At 42.1% G+C, this 18,167-nt stretch overlaps 1 protein-coding gene across 13 annotated transcripts in view; it reads left to right on the top strand.

Annotated features, from left to right (window-relative positions):
* Positions 1-18,167, top strand: part of CAMTA1 (calmodulin binding transcription activator 1) — an 833,565-nt gene that overhangs the window by 36,363 nt on the left and 779,035 nt on the right. Inside the window, exon 4 of one of the 13 annotated variants that reach the window (XM_036925344.2) lies at positions 6,710-6,788. The exons of the other annotated variants lie outside the window; for them this stretch is intronic. Within the exon in view, the coding sequence (XP_036781239.2) occupies positions 6,710-6,788 (79 nt within the window). The remainder of the gene's footprint in view (positions 1-6,709; positions 6,789-18,167) is intronic. 13 annotated transcript variants of the gene reach the window in all.

Consider the following 18,167-nt stretch of genomic DNA (forward strand, 5'->3'; position numbering starts at 1 on the left):
CTTACCCAAGAAAGTGACTTCTACCTCTTTTGTTTTATAGAGTTGTTTGGCATCTTTATTTATTTGCATTTTCAAGTATACGTAGACTTAATGTGTGTTTGCAGGAAGGTTTTTTTCTTAAAGAGTAGACACTCATTTCTTAGGGAAGTAGTTTTGATTCTTAATAATGAATATTAATATGTGGGCTGTGGATAGTGAAAAATGTATATTAAAAGTAGAAATTTTGTACCTGTATGTAACCTGAGGGTTAGGCTTTTTTATATCTGGAGTAAGAGAGAGAGGATATATTAAATAAGAGTACATTTGTTAAAGAACCAACTCTTATTTCATAATCAGTTTGGTATTCACATCTTCATTAGGTGAAATGTTGTAAGTTTTCTGCATTTTAAGTTAATATTTTTAAGGCCCAGAACCAGAAATAATTATGCTAATGTAGCTTTCTGATTGCATAAATGACTACTTCATAATTACACATATTAGTACTCCATATATGTTGTCCAGACTGAAATTTCTTTTGTTTAGTCATTAATTAGCTGTTTGACTTAAAATGTAACTAGTGCATTCCCCAGTTGCTGGATCTGGATTTCAAATGGCATTCTTCCAAAGCCAAACTAATGCAGCTTCATGAACCTTTTATAATGAAAATGTTCTCCTTAAATATGTTCACATCATTTTTGTGTGCTACTGTTTGAACTATTAATGCTTGCTCTTTAAGTTTCTCTAAAGTAAGTAAATAGAATTCTAGTTTGTACTGATGTTAAAATTGCATCAAGTATTTTTAGCTGGTAGTATAACATCAGAGATTTTCATATTAATTGCATTTTTTTAAATGGTAAAATGTCTTTGTAGAGAGCAGTACAGATACAGACTGATACATTCTAAGCCATACCAAATGCTTTTTATAGGGAGAGAATTATGCTCTTAAATCCTGAGAACTTTTTTTTTTACTTGTTATGTTCAGGTAAGAAAAATGGATTTTAAGAGTGAAAATTATTAAGTTATATTTCACTTTAATTATTTTGTTTTAACAACAAGAAGCCACCTTACTTTCTAAAATTTCTTTAATCTTTTTTTGTGTGTAGGGAGATACTCTTGAGTGTTTTTTGTATTTTTTATTTTTCTCTTTGTATAACTTAAAGTCATAGATTTAGTCAAAGATTAGATCTTTTCAGTGATTGGTCTTGCTAGTGTATTTATATATTCTCTTCTTGAAATAAAAAGTGACATTTTCTGTGGGATCATTTAGGACTCTTCAGGCTTCCAAGATGTGTGCTAAACTGAAAAGCATTTGTTTGATTATAAAGGCAAGTGAGATATTTGGGCCTCGATGACTTGGAGGGCTAGCTAGCCCTGAAGTAGGGCTTTGTTCTGTTTAGCTTTTGGCAGTGCTGATGGTTGGAATGGTCCCAGATTATACTCTATGAGTCCAGGCAGGGCTTTTCTAACTAAATGGAACATTTATTCACCACAGAGAGCCAAGTTTTAAGAATGACACCTTTTGATATTGAATACAGTATATGGTACCAGATTTCAAAGTAAATGTGATAATTTTGTAACAGCTGGGTTAACTATGATTCCTCTGTTTAACAGTGTGAGGTGAGATAAATGGATACCAAAATCCACGTGAACTTGCTTGTTTATCAGACAGCCTGTATCAATCGTGCGTCGGTAGCACTGGTGATAGGACGTAGATGGTGTGCCTTGAAATGCTGGTGATGTATGTCCTTCCGTGTCAGTGGGAGGAGGCAGGTGAGGAGAGACGAGTGCAGGCTGGTTTGGCTCTGAGGAACGTATGAGAAGGAGACCTTAAACTGCAGAGAGTAATGTTTGTGAAGTTTGAGTTAAGATGCTAAAGAAATCTTTCTTTAAAGTAAGAAAATTCCTGTGGACCTACATCAGTTTTGGCCTAAATGATTTTTATTGTAATACTATTTCAAAATGTAGCACTTAGGAGAATACTTGTCCAGTCAGTGTTCAGTAAATAATTTGGTGAATGACTGAAATATGTAAAAACAGAAAAATCTCAGTATACATTTCTCAATTCTTGGAGTTCTTTATGCAGATATAAAGCTCAAATAAGTATATACATTACCCAGAAAGAAACCACAGAACTACTAATCTCTCTATTAACAATATTAGTTAAACATGATGGATAATGTTTTTGCCAAAACGATGTTTTCTCTTGCAACATGAATATAATAGTGACTGTTCCCTGGCGGGTTCTTTTGCATTTGGCATGAGACACTGTCATGTACCCTGCACTTATCCCACCCCTGGTCTCCACTGAACTATTCAGAAACTGTTCTTTGCTCAGCAACCATTTCTGTAAGTCTGTTGTTAGGTCTTGGTACAATCTATGTTTTAGTCTTAAGTTCACTTCTGGTTTTTCTCATTAGCCCAAGAACAACTTAAATGACACTACTGGGTACCCAGGCTGCCGTAACCACAAATCACAAATTAGAGCAATGAATTTGTTTGTTAGAATATTTTTGCTGTAGGTCTTACTTTTTCAGATTATAAAGTGAATGAAGATGAGAAAAGAAAAATTTCTTACTGAGCCCAAGGACCATTGGTACCTCGGGAAGGACATAGAGCTGGCAGTTAGAAACTGGTTCTAGTCGTGGCTCTGCCACCAGCCAGCTGAGTCACAGGCAAGACACCTGCCTGGCCTCTTTGGTGGTTGTGCTGAGGGACCATTAAACATCTGTCTAAGCCCAGTTTTCCAGTTTTCCAGTTTTGGAAGCTAAATCATTGTTGGGTTCAGAGTTGTTTGGGAGTACAGGACCGTCACAGAATGCTTGGGTCCAGCTTAGGAGCTTGCTTATTAATTTTTTACTGTTAATCATCCTTTATTTTTAAAGTGTACAATTCAGTGGTTTTTAGTGGATACACAGAGCTGGTCAACCATCACTGCCACCAGTTCCACAGCATTATCATCTCCCAACCAGCAGCTTGGGGCTTTTCTCTCCCTCTGGACTTGGGGAATCAGCACCCTCCAGGGTGAGGGACATCATCTTTTTTCAGGGGGCTCAAAGTTCTTCCTTGCTATCTTCTCCAAGTTTCTATAGCTGTCTAGTACTGGAGTTGAAATTTGAACAGATTGTCCTTTTGCCCAGGTCTTAACAGCATAGTGCTGTTTCCTGAGATTGGTTTTTTAAAAAAGCTAAAGTGCAAATGAGGATCAGTGTGAGCCCACATTTTTCTAAGTCGGGTACAGAGGGCTTGAGTAGTGTCAGTTGCATTAAAACTCCGTATACTCTTCATTGATGGATTATGAGGGGATGAAATAGCCCATTCCTTTCAGTAAAATGGTGGGAGGCTTTGGTGGTGGTGATTTGCTATAAGGAGAAGCAGAGCCCAGCTGACATGACCTGTCAGCTGGGACAGAAAAGGGGAGGAAACATGGAAAGGTTGTAATTCTTTAGCTCAGTGGTTTTCCACCTGGTGGGCTTGTCAAAACACGGGTGGCTGGGTTCCACTACCAGGTTTCTGCTCTAGTGGGTCTGGGGTGGGGCCTGAGGACGTGCCTTTCCAGCAGTGCACATCTAGGTGGGAGGAATCCCAGCCTCCTAGAAGTGTATCTAATTAGCTTCACTTGACCTTCACTTGGCTCTGCTACTCATGTACTACTCAGATACATCTTGGTGTCCTTTGGCTATATGTGGTACAGTTGAGTTTTCTAGGCTTTTTCTCTTGGCTTTATGTACCTAGAAGTCAGGAAATGTCATTTTTTTTGTGTGGTATCTGTCTACAGTATTTGTTAATGTCTTCTTATATAGGAAGCTCTTTTTATGTGTGGGTGGCAGTGGTAGGGGTGTATCGTGGCATATTCTAATTTCTGTGACTTTTTGTGAAGGAGTATCATGAAGGATTGTTTCTCCTCCCCTTTCTTTTCCAACTTCATTTGTCCAAATAGCAGACCCTGAAAGCTGGATGGCATAATCTACCTACTTACCTACCTACCTGTGTACCCACTTCCAGTCTTTTTAATACTACCTAGCAAATGTTCCTAATGATAAACTTTGTTACCTTGGTAATAATGAAGTTCTGTTGAAGATTTTACGTTTTGAAGATTTTAAGTTTAAGATTTTAGAAGTTCCTAAAAAATTACCTGTTTTTTTTTTTAATGCTTTTATAAATCTGGAAAAAAAAAGAAAAAGAAAAAAACACAGAAAGAAATCCTTTCTGGATGGATGAGAAACCACAGATGGGCTGGGTGAATGTGAGAGAGAAATTCCTGCTTTCTCTGTAAGGGAGAATGTTAAGGGCAGATGTGTGAATTTCACAAGGTTCTCACATGCTTCTGCTGTGTGTTCAGTGGACTGGTGAAAGGTTTAGAGTTGAAATAAATGTAAAATTTAAAGATCCTGAAGTTTACATTTGGGGAGAAAGGGGGGCAAGTGGGAGAAGCTCCAGCTCTAGGAAATCAGACTGGATTGAACAGGCAGGTGTGTATGCATGAGTCCAGGTGGGCCAGGTGTGAACCGGAGTGGAATTCTGAGGCAAGCTCTATTTGGCCGTCAGTTCATTTTACTGTGGTTCCAGAGGAGTTTATGGGAAAGGCACTAGGAAGCTGCAGTTTTGCTTGATTTGGGCTAGGCAGTGGGGCCACGTGAGCCTGCAGTCAGAGGAGGAGCCCGGCTTCTGGGGTGGCTGCAACAGAAGCACCTGAACCCAGGCCATCCCCTCTGTTTTTTACTATTTGTTTTTTAAAATTAAGATTTAATTTTTTTTAGAGTAGTTCAGAGTTTACAACAAAATTGAGGGGAAGGTTTAGGGAGTTCCCATAGACCCCTTTCCCCCCACTCACAGCCTTCCCGCCTGTCAACATCCCCCACCAGAATGACAGCTTTTTTATAGTTGATGAACCTATATTTTCACATTATTGCCACCTAAAAGTCCATAGTTAATGGTTCACTGCTGTGGTACATCCTATGAGTTTGGGCAAGTTTGTAATGCCATGTATCCACCACTGTAGTTCCCCTGCCCTGAAAATCCTTTTCTTTGCCTGTTTATCCCCCAACCCCTGACAACCACTGATTTTTTTATTGTCTCCACAGTTTTGTCTTTTCTAGAATGCCATATAGTTGGAATCATACAGTGTGTAGCCTTTTCAGATTGGCTTCTTTCACTTAGTGATGTGCATTTAATGTTCCTCCACGTCTGTGCATGGCTTGGTGGCTCATTTCTTTTTAGCCTGGAATAATGCTCCATTGTCTGGATGGACCACAGTTTGTTTATCCATTCACCTACTGACGGGCATTTTGGTTGCCTCCAAGTTCTGGAAATTAAGAATAAAGCTGATGCAAACATCCGTGTGCAGGATTTTGTGTGACAGTTTTCATCTCCTTTGAGTACATACCAAGGAGTGTGATTGCTGGATCGTATGGTGCTAAGAGTATGTTTAGTTTTGTAAGAAACTGCCGAACTGACTTCTAAAGTGTCTGTACTGTTTTGTAGTCCCACCAGGAAGGAGTGAGAATTTCTGCTGCTCTGCATCTTCACAAACATTTGGTGTTGTCAACGTTCTGGATTTTGGCCATTCTAATAGATGTGTAGTGGTGTCTCACTGTTGCTTTAATTTGCATTTCCCTGATGACGTATGATGTGGAGCATCTTTTCGTCTGCTTACTTGCCATCTGTAAATCTTCTTTGATGAGAAGTCTGTTAAGGTTTTGGCTGGTTTTTTAATCAAGTTTTTTTTCTTACTGTTTTAAGAGGTCTTTGTATATCTTGGAATAACAGTCCTTTATTAGATTTGTCTTCTGTAGATATTTTCTCCCAGTCTGTGGCTTGTCTTGTTGTTCTCTTGATACTGTCTTTCACAGGATAGAAATTTTAATTTTAATTAAGTCCAGCTTACGAATTATTTCTTGATAGGCTGTGTCTTTGGTGTTGTAATACAATACCCAGGGTCATCTAGGTTTTTTCCAGTGTTGTCTTCTGGAGTTTTAGAGCTTTGCCTTTCATATTTAGGGTTGTGCTTCACTTCAGTTGATTTTTGTGAAGGATATAAGGTCTAGCTTGATATTTTTTCTTTTTTTTGCATGTTGATGTACATTTGTTCCAGCACCATTTGTTGGAAAGACTGTCTTGGCTCCATTGTAATTGCCTCTTTTCCTGTGTCAGAGATGAGTTGACTATATTTATATGTCGGTCTGTGTCTGAGCTCTTTTCTGTTTCATTGATCTGTTTGTCTGTTCTTTTGACAATACCACAACTGCCTTGATTACTGTGGCTTTATAGTAGTAAGTCTTGTGTTAGGTTGAGTCAGTCCTGACTTTGTTCTTTTCCTTCAATACTGAGTTGGTTCTTCTGGGTCTTGTGCCTCTCCGTGTACACTCTAGAATCAGTTTGTTGAAGTCCATAAAGTAACTTGCTGGGACTTTGATGGGGATTGCTTTGAATTTATATAGATTAAGTTGAGAAGAACTGACACCTTGGCAATACTGAGTTTTCCGGTCTGTGAACATGGACTGTGTCTCTCCATTTATTTAATTCTTTGATTTCCATCATCAGAGTTTTATAGTTCTCCTCAAATAGATCTTGTGCATATTTTGTTAGATGTATGCCTCACTATTTGATTTTTGGGCTGCTAATTTAAATAGAATTGTTTTTTAAATTCAAGTTCCCACATGTTCATTACTGGTATATAAGAAAGTGATAGACTTTCATATGTTAACCTTGTACAATCACTTATTTGTTCCAGGAGTTTTTCAAAAAGCCTTTTGAAAAAAGATCATCATTGTGTGTGCAGCTCATGTCTGAAGTAGTTCCCTTTCAAAGAGGTCAGTGTGGGTAGCACTGCAGGGAGGGGGTAAGTCCCAGCACAGAAGGTCAAGGACGAGGTGTTGAGAGGTCGCACCCTCTTCCTGCTCTGTGTTGGGCGCAAGAACTATTCAGAGAAGCTGACCAAGAGGGAGGCTCTCCTGTTGGAGGCTGGGGTTCTTATTTAGAAAAAGGCTGCAAAAGGCTGCTTTTTCAGAAAGAGAAGGGGAAAAAACACTTAAATGTATTTATCTTTTTAAAAGTTAAGAGAGAACTGAAAGAAAGGGAAAATGCCATCTGCTTCCCATTTCTGAGAAAAGAATATGTTAAAATAGATCGAAATTAAGAAGAATCTATAAAATTGAGTCATTTCCCTTTTTTTTCTGACATGTCTTTAAACTCTGTAGTAGCAGGTATTCTTTTCCCATCATCAGAAGACAGTTATTAATGTGCGTGTTAAAATTTTATTTTTGTACTCTTAAATAAAATTTAGACTTCCTAATTATAATTGTTTTATTTAAGAATACTTTTTGTTAAATGCTTTAATTATTATTCAACGAAATTTTTATATTTAAGCATTTTCCAGTAATTTTTAATAATCTACTTTTTAAGCAATTCAGAGAACCTGCTGGGTAGTGATTATGTACTTTTTATTTCATAAATGAGGATAGTGAGACAAGTGTTTTGGAATTAGCATCTATCATCACGTAATACATTATATAATTTACTGCTTTTTATTCTATATTTTCTGGCAGCCCATGCTAGACTGTAGCTTCTAAGTGGACAGGAATCTTTATCTGCTCTGTTTACTGATGGATCCCAAGAGCCCAGAACCCTGCCTGGCACATAGCGGCTGTTCAGTGACCAGTAGGTGTTGTGTAGGTCTTCTGTGCAAGTGTGCTGCTAACTCTTTGTCTCTGAGTCAGCAGCCCAGTAGTGATGGTCCTTGGGGGTGCCAAGCAGATTCCAAGCAGATTCATGGGAACTACTCCAAACTTGGGATATGGAGGAGAGGAACAAGATATGTGCAGCTTCCCAAATCCAAGGGAGGAAGGACTGGGCAGGCACACTCAGTTCTTCATCTCAAACTCGGCAGTCAGATAGGTTGTTCCTATCCAAGTGAGAGTGAGAGTGAGAGTGAAGGTGAGGCAGGAAGCCAAGACTCCTTGGTGGAGAGCTCTTGCCACGTGGAAACATGGAGACTGGGAGAGGGAGGGCCTCCCCCGCCATCAGTTCACACAGTACAGCACAGACAGGAAGATGGCCAGAGAGCCCCAAAGCCTGCCTTCAGAAACAGCTGACTTTTTAATAGACGTCTCTTCAGACATTTTTTTCTTTGCTGCTGTGGCCGTACATTTTACTTATTTGTTAACACAGAATAGGTTTATTGTACATGTAGTTTTGTAACCTTGCCTTTCTCTTAATATATTATATATAGCTAAGGCCTTTTTGACAGTGATCCATAGCATCATGTTTATTGATGAAATATCACTCCATTTTATTCCATGCTGCCATTTATGCATGCAGCAGTATTTTTGAGGGTCTAGTATGTGCCAGACGTTGGTTGAGGATGCTGGGCATGAGAGACAAGTTCCTGTTCTCATGAGGCTTAAAATTTAGAAGGAAAGACAATATATAAGTAAAGAAGAGGATAAGAATTCAAAGAGTGCTAAGAAGAAAATAAACGAGGATACTGAGGTGTGAGTGCTTTAGGTGGATTGGCTAGTGGAAAGCCCTTCTTAGGACATGACATTTGAGCTGAATCTGTATAAGAAAAGAGGGCTAGCTGCCTGACGATCTAGGGAAAGAACATTGTAGGCAGGGAATAGCAGCTGCAAAGGCCCAGAGACAGGAATGCATTTGGTTGAGGAACAGTAAAAGAGATTATTGTGGTTGGAGCATGAGCTAGGTGAGGTGGACAGGGGCTAGATCTTGAAGTGTCTTGTAGGCATAAAGACTTGGAGTTTTATTTTAAGAGTAGCAGAAAGTCATTGGAAGATGAGCTATCAGGATGTGAGTGACATATTATGACCCTTTTATTTTCAAAGCCTTTCTCTGGCTGCCCTGTGGCAGATGGGAAGCAGAGACCAATGAGGAGGGTGTTGCAGTAATTGGTGATCTTGGTCGGAGATGACTGAAGCAGTGGAGAGGGTGGAAAGTGGGGTATAGTTTGGAGGTGGAGATGTACGACTCATGGGCTTGGATGTGGGGGTAAGGGAAAGGAGAAATCAAGAGTGGGTCCTTTGTGGCCTCAGGTACTACATTGGTGCTGATGCTCATAACTGAGATTAGATTGAGGGATGAGGGATGGGGGTGGATCAGGAATGTTCTGGGATGTATTGATTTTGAGATGTTTTTTAGACACTGCAGTGGTGATGTTGAGGTGGCCACCGTCTGGAAGTCTGAGAGAGATCCTGTGTGGAGATACAAATTGGAGAGCCGTTAGACTAGATGAAATCACCCTGGGTGCAAAAGATCCATGGAGGAGGGGATGAGACAGACCCTGAGTGGGGCTGCAGGAGGCAGCAGAGGAGGCTGCGGCAGAGCTAAGGGAGCCGCAAATCAGATGAGCATGAGATGGAAGCCGAGAGAAGAATGCGTTTTTCAGGGAGGGTGTATCAGGTTTCTGTTTGCTGCTGTAACATTGTCACAGGCTTGGTGGTGTAAAACAGCACAGATTCATTATCTGAGAGTTCTGTAGGTCAAACATTTAACATGGTCTCATGGGGCTAAAATTAAGGTGTGGGTAGGGCTGCACTCCTTTCTGGAGGCTCTTGAGGAGAATGTTTTCTTGCCCGTCCCTCCTTCTAGAGGCCACTGGCTTCCGTGGCTTGTGGCTCTGTCCTCCGTCTTCAGAGCCACCAATATAGTGTCTCTGGCCCTGCGTCCATCGTCACTGTTCTCTCTCTGACTCTGACCTCTCTTGTGTCCATCCCTCTTCCAGTTTTAAGGACCCTTATGATTACATTGGGTCCACCCACATAATACAGGATAATCTCCCTATTTTAAGGTCGGGTGTTTAGCAGCCTTAATTCTTGATTCTATCTGCAACTTCAGTTCGCCTTTGCCATGTAACAGAACATATTGACAGGTTCTGGGGATTAGGATGTGCTGCCTCAGGGTGGGGCATCGTTCTTCCTGCCACAGGGTATGTCAGAGGTTACTGAGAAGTCGGGTGAGGTGAGGATGGAGAACCAACACTGATTTGGGCACCCGGGGCTCTCAGTATGCCTGGCGAGTGGTTTCCGCAGGGTGCTGGGTGCAGAGGCCCAGTTGGAGTGGGTAGAAGGGCGAGTGAGGTGAGGTTGTGGGGGCAGCAAGTGTTAATGATTCTTGATGGGATTCTGCTGTGAAGCAGAGTGAATCATGGCACGATTACAAAGTACAGCTCGGGGAGTGAAATGGGAGCCCTGGTTAGTGCAGAGGCTGGGGAGGGCCGCTAAGAAAGGGCTGTGAGTATTATGGGGTCTGTTGGAATGGATTATCTGAATGAAGGACCTAGAGTGGAACTAAGAAATGGTTTATGGAGATGCAGGTAAATGAAGAAAGGGTTAATACAATTATTTTAAAATAAGAAGCAGAATGTAGTTCTGTTTCCCCCTGGGTCAGTGGCCAGAACCCTTGTCAGCAGCCACCGTAGGGCCCCCACCCTACTACCACATCAGATGTTCTCATCATCCCGTGGCTGGTCAGCCACATCTCTGAGGTCAGCCTGGAGCTTTTGCTTTGTATTCCTAGCAAACTGGCTGTGGTCTGGCCACAGCTCAGTGCCTTGATGCAGTGTGTGTCAGATGTACAGTGCAGAGCCACAGCCCTCTTCCGCCTTAGTTTCTTTTTATTTCATTACATTTAATCACATTCATACTCAACAGTATTTGTTGAACCCTAGGCTTTGGGCAAAACAGGTGTGACCGAAACAGTCCCTGGCCCCAGGAGCTTGCATTCTCAGGGCCCATCTCATAGCTGATGGGGGCACTGAAGCTGCTGCCTCCCAGGAGGCAAGGCACCGAGTGTACGCAGCCCACTGTCTTCTGGGGTGCTGGGTGTACCCTGTTTTCCTTATCACAGGCCGCCTGCTGGGGGTGCCCATGTCCCTGCTGCCGGCAGGGCTGCTCCTTATGCACAGCCACCCACAGGCCCCTGCGCTTACTAGCTGCTTACTGCCACTCGTGCCCTTGTTTAGAGGGGCTCCCTGATCCTTGGTCTCCAGGAGTCTACTCTCCCTTCCTTTTTCTCTTACCCAGCTCGATTCCAGAGTCCCCAGTACATAATCACTCTCCTACAGATACTCTCCACTTTCCTGCCTGTCCCTCCTCCTGTCATAACCAGCTGCACAAATCCTGTTTCAGAATGAACATGTCTCCTGGTTTCTCTGTGTCTGTACCCAGACAGCTCAGTGCTGATCGAGAAAAACAAAGAATCCGACTTGTTTCTCTCCGTAAATTCTTGGTCACCTGCCTCGATTGGGCAGTTACCACTACCCCCAGTTTTCTGGGATGCTCTGTCAGTGAAGTGTGTTCAGGCTGTCCCTGACCACTTCATCGTTTCTGCATTCTTCATGTGAAACTGCCCTTTTGCCATCACCACCCCTGCAGCCAGCTCAATCAGATTAGCGTGCAGGGGTTCTCAGGGCACCCCATCTTGCAGCACAGAACAACCTCCCTCTTTCTCAGTAGCCTCGTGTTTTTAAATCCGCGACACCAGAACTTCTCAAGGAAGTAAGCCACAGAGCTTCTCTGCTTTCTCACTTTCCACTTACTCAGCATTTCCAGGCTGCCCCCTGCTCTGTTGAAACTGCTAGTCTTTCCAACACCGTACAGATTGCCAAACCCAGGGGACACACTATAGCTTCTTAGCTTCCCACACAGCTGCCCCATCCCTCGTGACAGTGCGTCTTACCTGATGTCCTGCGTCCTTCACCACCTCCTTTTGATCCCCCATCAGATCTTGCTTCTCAGGCCAACCTTTCACGAGTAAAGTTCCTCAGGCTTCTACCCACCGATGTGTCTTTCTACATTACACACACTCTTTAAGTAACCTCACCTGCTGACGTAGCTGAAAATGCGCCTATATGTCCCAGATTAAGCCCCACATTTTCCTCAGATGCTTCCTCAGATACTTTACAGGCAGCTCAGACAAATGGTCCCATCTGAGCTCTGGATAGTTCCCCACATCTGCTGGGCGCCTCCCAGGAGGCAAGACACTGAGTGTACGCAGCCCGCTGTCTTCTGGGGTGCTGGGTATACCCTGTTTTCCTTACCACAGGCTGCCTGTTGGAGATGCCTGTGGTGTCTCTTGCACTCCCAAGACCAAATACAGCCCCAAACAGTATGGATCCCCCTCCACCTGCTTTGCCATGGGGGACTTGGACCCTTTCTCAGTCGAGGGAGGAAGCCTGTAGACCCTTTCTTAGAATCATGTCTTAAAGCAAACCATATATGGGATTACAAAGGAGTCCAATCCTACTGAGAGTTACCAACATCTTAATAAAACAGATTGTGATATGACAGTATATATGTACTTCTTAAATGTTACCACTGCTCACTTGGACACTGCAGGAACCTCCTATGTGACCTCCTTCCTCTGCTCTGACTTCCTCTGGTTCATTCTCCCCACAGCAGAATTATCTTCTTAAAATGGCAAAATGCAAATTACGTTTCCTCCAGCTTTACACTGTTCAATTGCTTTCCCTGTTTTCTGTCTATAAATTTAAAACACGTCAAGGTGGGCTGATAGATCCCTGCCCAGTCTGGCCCCCATCTGCCTCTCTAGTCTCATCTTGGGTGGGGTCTTCTCCCCACTCTTTCCAGCCTAGCTGTTCCAGTTCTTCAGTGGTGCCTTGCTTTTTCCCACCACAGGAATGGAACATGCTGTTCTCATCCTTTGGTACACAATGTAATGTATTGCTGTACATTATCATAAACTCACCTGCCTTGAACACCACACACTTTCTCTGTCACAGTTCTGTGAGTCTGGTGTCCAGGCACAACTTAGCTGGGCCGTCTGCTATAAGGTCTTCCAGGCTGCAGCCAGGGTGCCAGCCAGGGCTTGGGTTCTCATCTGAGAGCTTGACTGGGGAAGGCTCCTCCCCCTGGCTAACAGGGATGCTGGCAGCATTCAGTTCCTGGTGAGCTGTTGGACTGTGTGCCTCAGTTTTTCACTGGTTATCAGCTGAAGACAGACATCGGTTCCTTGTTAGACGTGCCTTCCCAATGTGGCTACATGACTGGAAGCCAGCAAGGAGGAGCCAATCCTAGCAGGAAGGATGCTGCATTCTTACATGATGCAATCACGCGTCATCCCCTGCACCTGTCACTTGGCTGAGCTCTCCTACAATCACCTCAGGAACTGCCCTCAAGGGGGCCAGGATCATGGGAGCCATCGTAGAGCTGGTCAACTCTCCCACCCTCCACCTGACACACCTTAAAAGAAGGAACAAACTCTGCACGTGCCTCTCCAGAGAAATGCCTCACAGCCAGAGCGCCCTGTGGTCACCGTGTGCCAAGTTGTGTGTGACATGCAGGAGCTGAGTCTACCTCTTAACAAACCTGCAGCCCCAAATCTGCAGCCTCAAAGACAGTGAGAAAATGTTTTCCAAGAGGTGGATGGAAACAAGGGAGAGAAGATGATCTTTTCACATTCCTCCTTTTCTTCTATTTATTCACTAGTCGTTTATAAAACTTCTACCATGTGCCAAGTGCTGGGGTTAGAAACAGGATGAGTGAGACAGGAGCTAGCAGTTTGCAACTGTATGTTTCTGACTGTATGAGTACTTTTGAACTGGATGGGCCAGCAATTTTCAAATTAAAAAATTTAGTAACAGTTGAACCTTTTTTTTCTAACATAAACTTACGAGACACCCAAATCTATAAAAGAGACAAAAATGGAGCTGCTCTGGTTGAAGCTGGGGAGTGGCGCCAGACTGCCTGCTTGGGCTTCTGGCCTCCTCCCGGGGTAGCTGCTGCAGCGAGCCCTGGGGGCCCTGAGTGTTCCCGAGCAGGGTCAGGGTATGGCTGCCGTAGTCCAAAGCAGCACTGGGGCATGCACCTGGTACCCAGAGAGGGGAGACCGGGTCCATTCCTTCTCTGGATCAGTGTCTCTCAAGTGGGGCTGGTACTGACCCTTTAAAGGGTGGTTAGAGAAAGTTGGAGCACTTCGGGTGAGTGTGTCCTGTGATTCTGTACCAAGTGGTAAAAACACCGTCACTGAGAAGCCTAGAGAAACCAGTTCCTGCTCCTTGTGTTCACTCTTTATGCTGGTGTTTCTCACCTCTGGCTGAATGTTAGGATCACCTGGATAGCTTTTAAACAGACTAGGGCCTGAGCCCTACCCTCAACCAATTAAATTGAGGTCCCTGGGGTGGGGTACAGGCTTGGGATTTTTAAAAGCTCCCTTGAGATTCTAAAGTGCAGTCAGGGTTGAGAATCACCACCTTAAAGCCGCTATTGATTGCTTTCAGAAGTCTTCATTGTAATTAAACAGATCATGGTTAAAAGTAAGCAGAAGGAATCTGGAGGGGAATATTTGTAATAGACAAGTGGGCTTATTAAATGGACGGTTATGTTACTAGAACACAGATCATTGGGACCAACTGACCCGTCTGAGTTTGGATTAAAACTTAAGCAAAGTCTGGTGTCTGTTAGGGCAGAGGTCACCCTATCTGTTCTTCCTATAGCCTTCTTTATCCTTTTTTCCTTTCTGAATATTTCAGCCTAAAATGGTGAAGCACCTCTTTATAAAAATTATCTTCTCTTCTTTCCTTCCCAGAGTTCATCTCCATCAATGAGCTACTGTCCTTTGTCCACACTTGAAGTTTTTAGGTATCTCTTGCATTTCCCACCCAATGCTAAAACACTGTGACAAAGAGTGTTCCTGATAAAGTGGTCATCCAGTTTGGAAAAACACTGTATTTTACAATAATGATCAGTTTCTGAGAAACTTCAGGTAAAAAACTTAATGTTATTGACTTAGGAAAAGATCCAGAGAAAGGATCTAGAGGCTAGTTCAGACCTTATGTAGGGAATTCTCAGAGTGGGTGTTGACTACTAATGGTCTCATAATTCTTTCATTGAGGAGAGTCTTATTTGTCTGAGAGTAATTATAGCCATCCTTATTGTACATTTCCAGGTTTCTTTCACTTTTTTCTTCTGACATTGACATAATTTCATGATGATAACAAATTTAGTATCATTTCAAAAATATTTCACAAATATGTAATTAATCTCATTTATTTTTTAACTTTGGCCAAAATAGTTGTTTTCCTCCAAGCCCACTCATTAATTTTCAGTTTTCTTACTGTTTGATTTCTTCTGCATTATTCATCTGTTCCACTGAATTATCTGCTTGTGATTTTCTGTATATTGATGCCTGTCTGAATGGGTTAGCCCTGTATCTTTTCACTCTTTTATGAGATTGCATTAGAAATACAATTTAGTCTTCAGTCAAGTTGACTTTTAATTTTTGGCTTAAAAATTTTTGAAATGTGGGCTGGAAATGTCACATGCATGTGAGTTAAAGTAACATATTTGTGTGTGTGCGATCTCTGTGTAAGTAAATGTTTTATGAATGTGTATGTGTGTGTTCCATGTGGGTCAATGTTCCATTCATGTTGTGTGTGTGAGGTTGATGTGGGTAAGTGTTCTATGCATGTTGTATGCATGTGCCTGTGATCTATGTGATAAGGATCATGAGGGTTGCAGGAGCACTTTACCCTGGTACGCACAGTCTGGAGTACAGCACTAAGATGGTAAAAGTCTGTCTGTTGGGTTGGCAATCTTCTCTTGTGGTAATTTTCCCTCTAGCACTTGGCCTCTGGGAGAGCCTACTCACTTTTATTAGGGTGGTTTGAAAATTCTGTAAGTTAATAGGTGCAACACTAGCATAATACATTACCAAACATTATTTCACTTGCTCACATTTGTAGTAAATAAGTATTAAATAAGACACAAAATACAGTAAAAGGTTGATTATGTTGGATTACATTAAAAGAACTTCTCTTTATCAAAAGACACCTCTAAGTGAATGAAAAGTCAAGTCATAGAGATTGGCCAACAAAGGCCTGTAATCGAAGTATTTTGGGAAGTCCTGTAAGCCAGTCAGAAAAAGACAGACAAACTCAGTAGAAAACTGGGCAAGAGACCTGAACAGGCACTTCACAGATGGTCAGTAAACATAGGGAAAGGTGCTCAACCTCAGTCATCACGGAAATGTAAAGTGAAACCATAGCAAAATGCCTTTATAGGCCTGAATGACAAAATTTAAATAACACAACGTCAGGTGCTGACAAGGAACAGAGCTTTCATGCACTGCTGAGGGACGTGTGCAGTAGTGTTGGAAACCAGAATTGTCTACCTGAGGGGAAGACATGCCTGCCATGTGTCTCAGCTGTTTTGCTCCTTAGGCATTTTCCCAACAGACATATGTGCATGTGTGTTCTAAGGCAGGTACTAGAAAGTTCCCAGGAGTGAGACTCCAGATCACTCCAAACTAGAAAAAGCTCAAATGCTCAGCAACAACAGCATGGAAAAATTGTGATACATTCATGTGATGTAAAACTGTAGCCACGGAAACAAATGAACTGATGCTATATTCAAGAAGTGAAATAATTCACAAACATAATGTGGTATAAAGGAAACCCTACACTCAAATTTATATATTGTATGATTCTAGATAGATGTTTAAAATAGTTGAAAACCAGAAAAAATTGATTTACCTTTGGAGAGTAGGGAGGGTGTATTAGGCATCTGGGGTGTTGGTCACATTCTATTTCTTGATTGTGGGTATATCACACATACATAGGTGAACAAATGCACTTACGATTTGTGCTCTTTTCTCATTGTATATATTTTAATAGAAAGTTCATTAAAATAGCATATAGTATAAAATAGATTATTAAAGAGCAGTGAGAAATGAACAAAATATAGCTGCATGCCACAGCATGGAGAAATCTCATGAAATACAGTGTTTAATTTTACTTCTGTGAAGTTTGAAAAGAGTCAATGCTAGGCTGCCTTTAGGGAAACTGAAGTAGCTAGTGCAGACCAGTTAGGAGTCAGTCAGGGAAGCAGAACCACTAGGAGTGTTAGGGAATAAAGGTTTTACTTACTACAGGAATAAGACTGTATGCAATTGTGGGAGCAGAAGGAAAAATAGTGCCTTGAAGAGGAATTAGAGGGTCAGAGAAGAGGCACAAACCACCTCCTGAAGCTCTGGCGTGGGTGGCCCTGTCAGCCTGCAAGGGGTCTGGGCAGCCACAAATGACCAGGTGTTAGAGGGGAGCCACAAAGGAGTCTGGGAAAAGCTGTCACTCCTGTGTGGCTGCCGCTCTGTAGGTCTGCCACTCTGCATCTGGTGGTAGGCCGGGGCCTGAGGAGGTTGGGGGTTGACAAGGGTAGGGGGATCTTCTCTTGGTCAGCAAGGCCAGCAGTTGGGGAACAAAGCTAGTCTCGGAAGAGGAATCATATGGGGAAGTTGGAACCCTCTGGCATCTGTTTCTCCCTGTCACCACCTCTAGCCTCACAGGCCTTCAGAGAGCCGAGGCCATTCCATTTCCACCTTTTAAACCTTGGGCAGACTCAGGGAAGAGATCCTGAGGGAAATTCAGTTTAACAAAATCGACAGTGGGAAACATGGCCTCAGCTATGGTTTTGCACAATTCTGTGAATATCCAAAAATACTCTTTATGGCATATGAAGAGAGGAGTGATGTGAGAAGGAGACTGTGGTAGATAGAAACCTTTCCTGTGTTATGGGTGAGGGCTCAACAAGTGTTTGCTTTGTTGTGCAGTTTTTGGTAAACATGTATTGCAGCCCACAAACCTAATCCATGAGTTCACAGTCCAGGGTGGCAGGTGGGGAAATCAGTGTTGTTTGTAAAATTATGGCAGCACAATATGCTATATATATATATATATATATATATATATTATATATATATATATATATATATATTAGTCTTTTGTTTCCTAGCTTTTTAATGACTAGGACGTGTTAACATGGATGATTTAAAAATGTTCCTTGAGCTCCGGGAGTTTCAGGGCAGTGAATGCTGCTTATCAGTTTGCAGCTGGGATACTGTGAACTGTTACTTTTAGGGCAAGTAGAAGGTGGTGACTGGGGTCTGTGTGTTAATAGGGTCTCCAGGTCTTCTCAGAGGCCTCTTAGTTTTGAAAATAGGTTGTTAGGATATTTCTATCACTTTTTACTGCATGTATTTGACTTAAAAAATTTGAACTTATATTTCTTTGTACTTCAAAGTAGATTTTACAAATTCATTAAAATGTTCATATCAAATTTGTTTTGATAATCTGAGAAATCAAAACATTCTCATCTAAAATTTACTGGAAAATGCTTTACTCTCTATTTACATGAAGGTGCTTTTTTTTTTTAAGATATTTTAAC

This window comes from Manis pentadactyla, chromosome 4 (assembly GCF_030020395.1).
Source record: "Manis pentadactyla isolate mManPen7 chromosome 4, mManPen7.hap1, whole genome shotgun sequence".
Lineage (NCBI taxonomy): Eukaryota > Metazoa > Chordata > Mammalia > Pholidota > Manidae > Manis > Manis pentadactyla.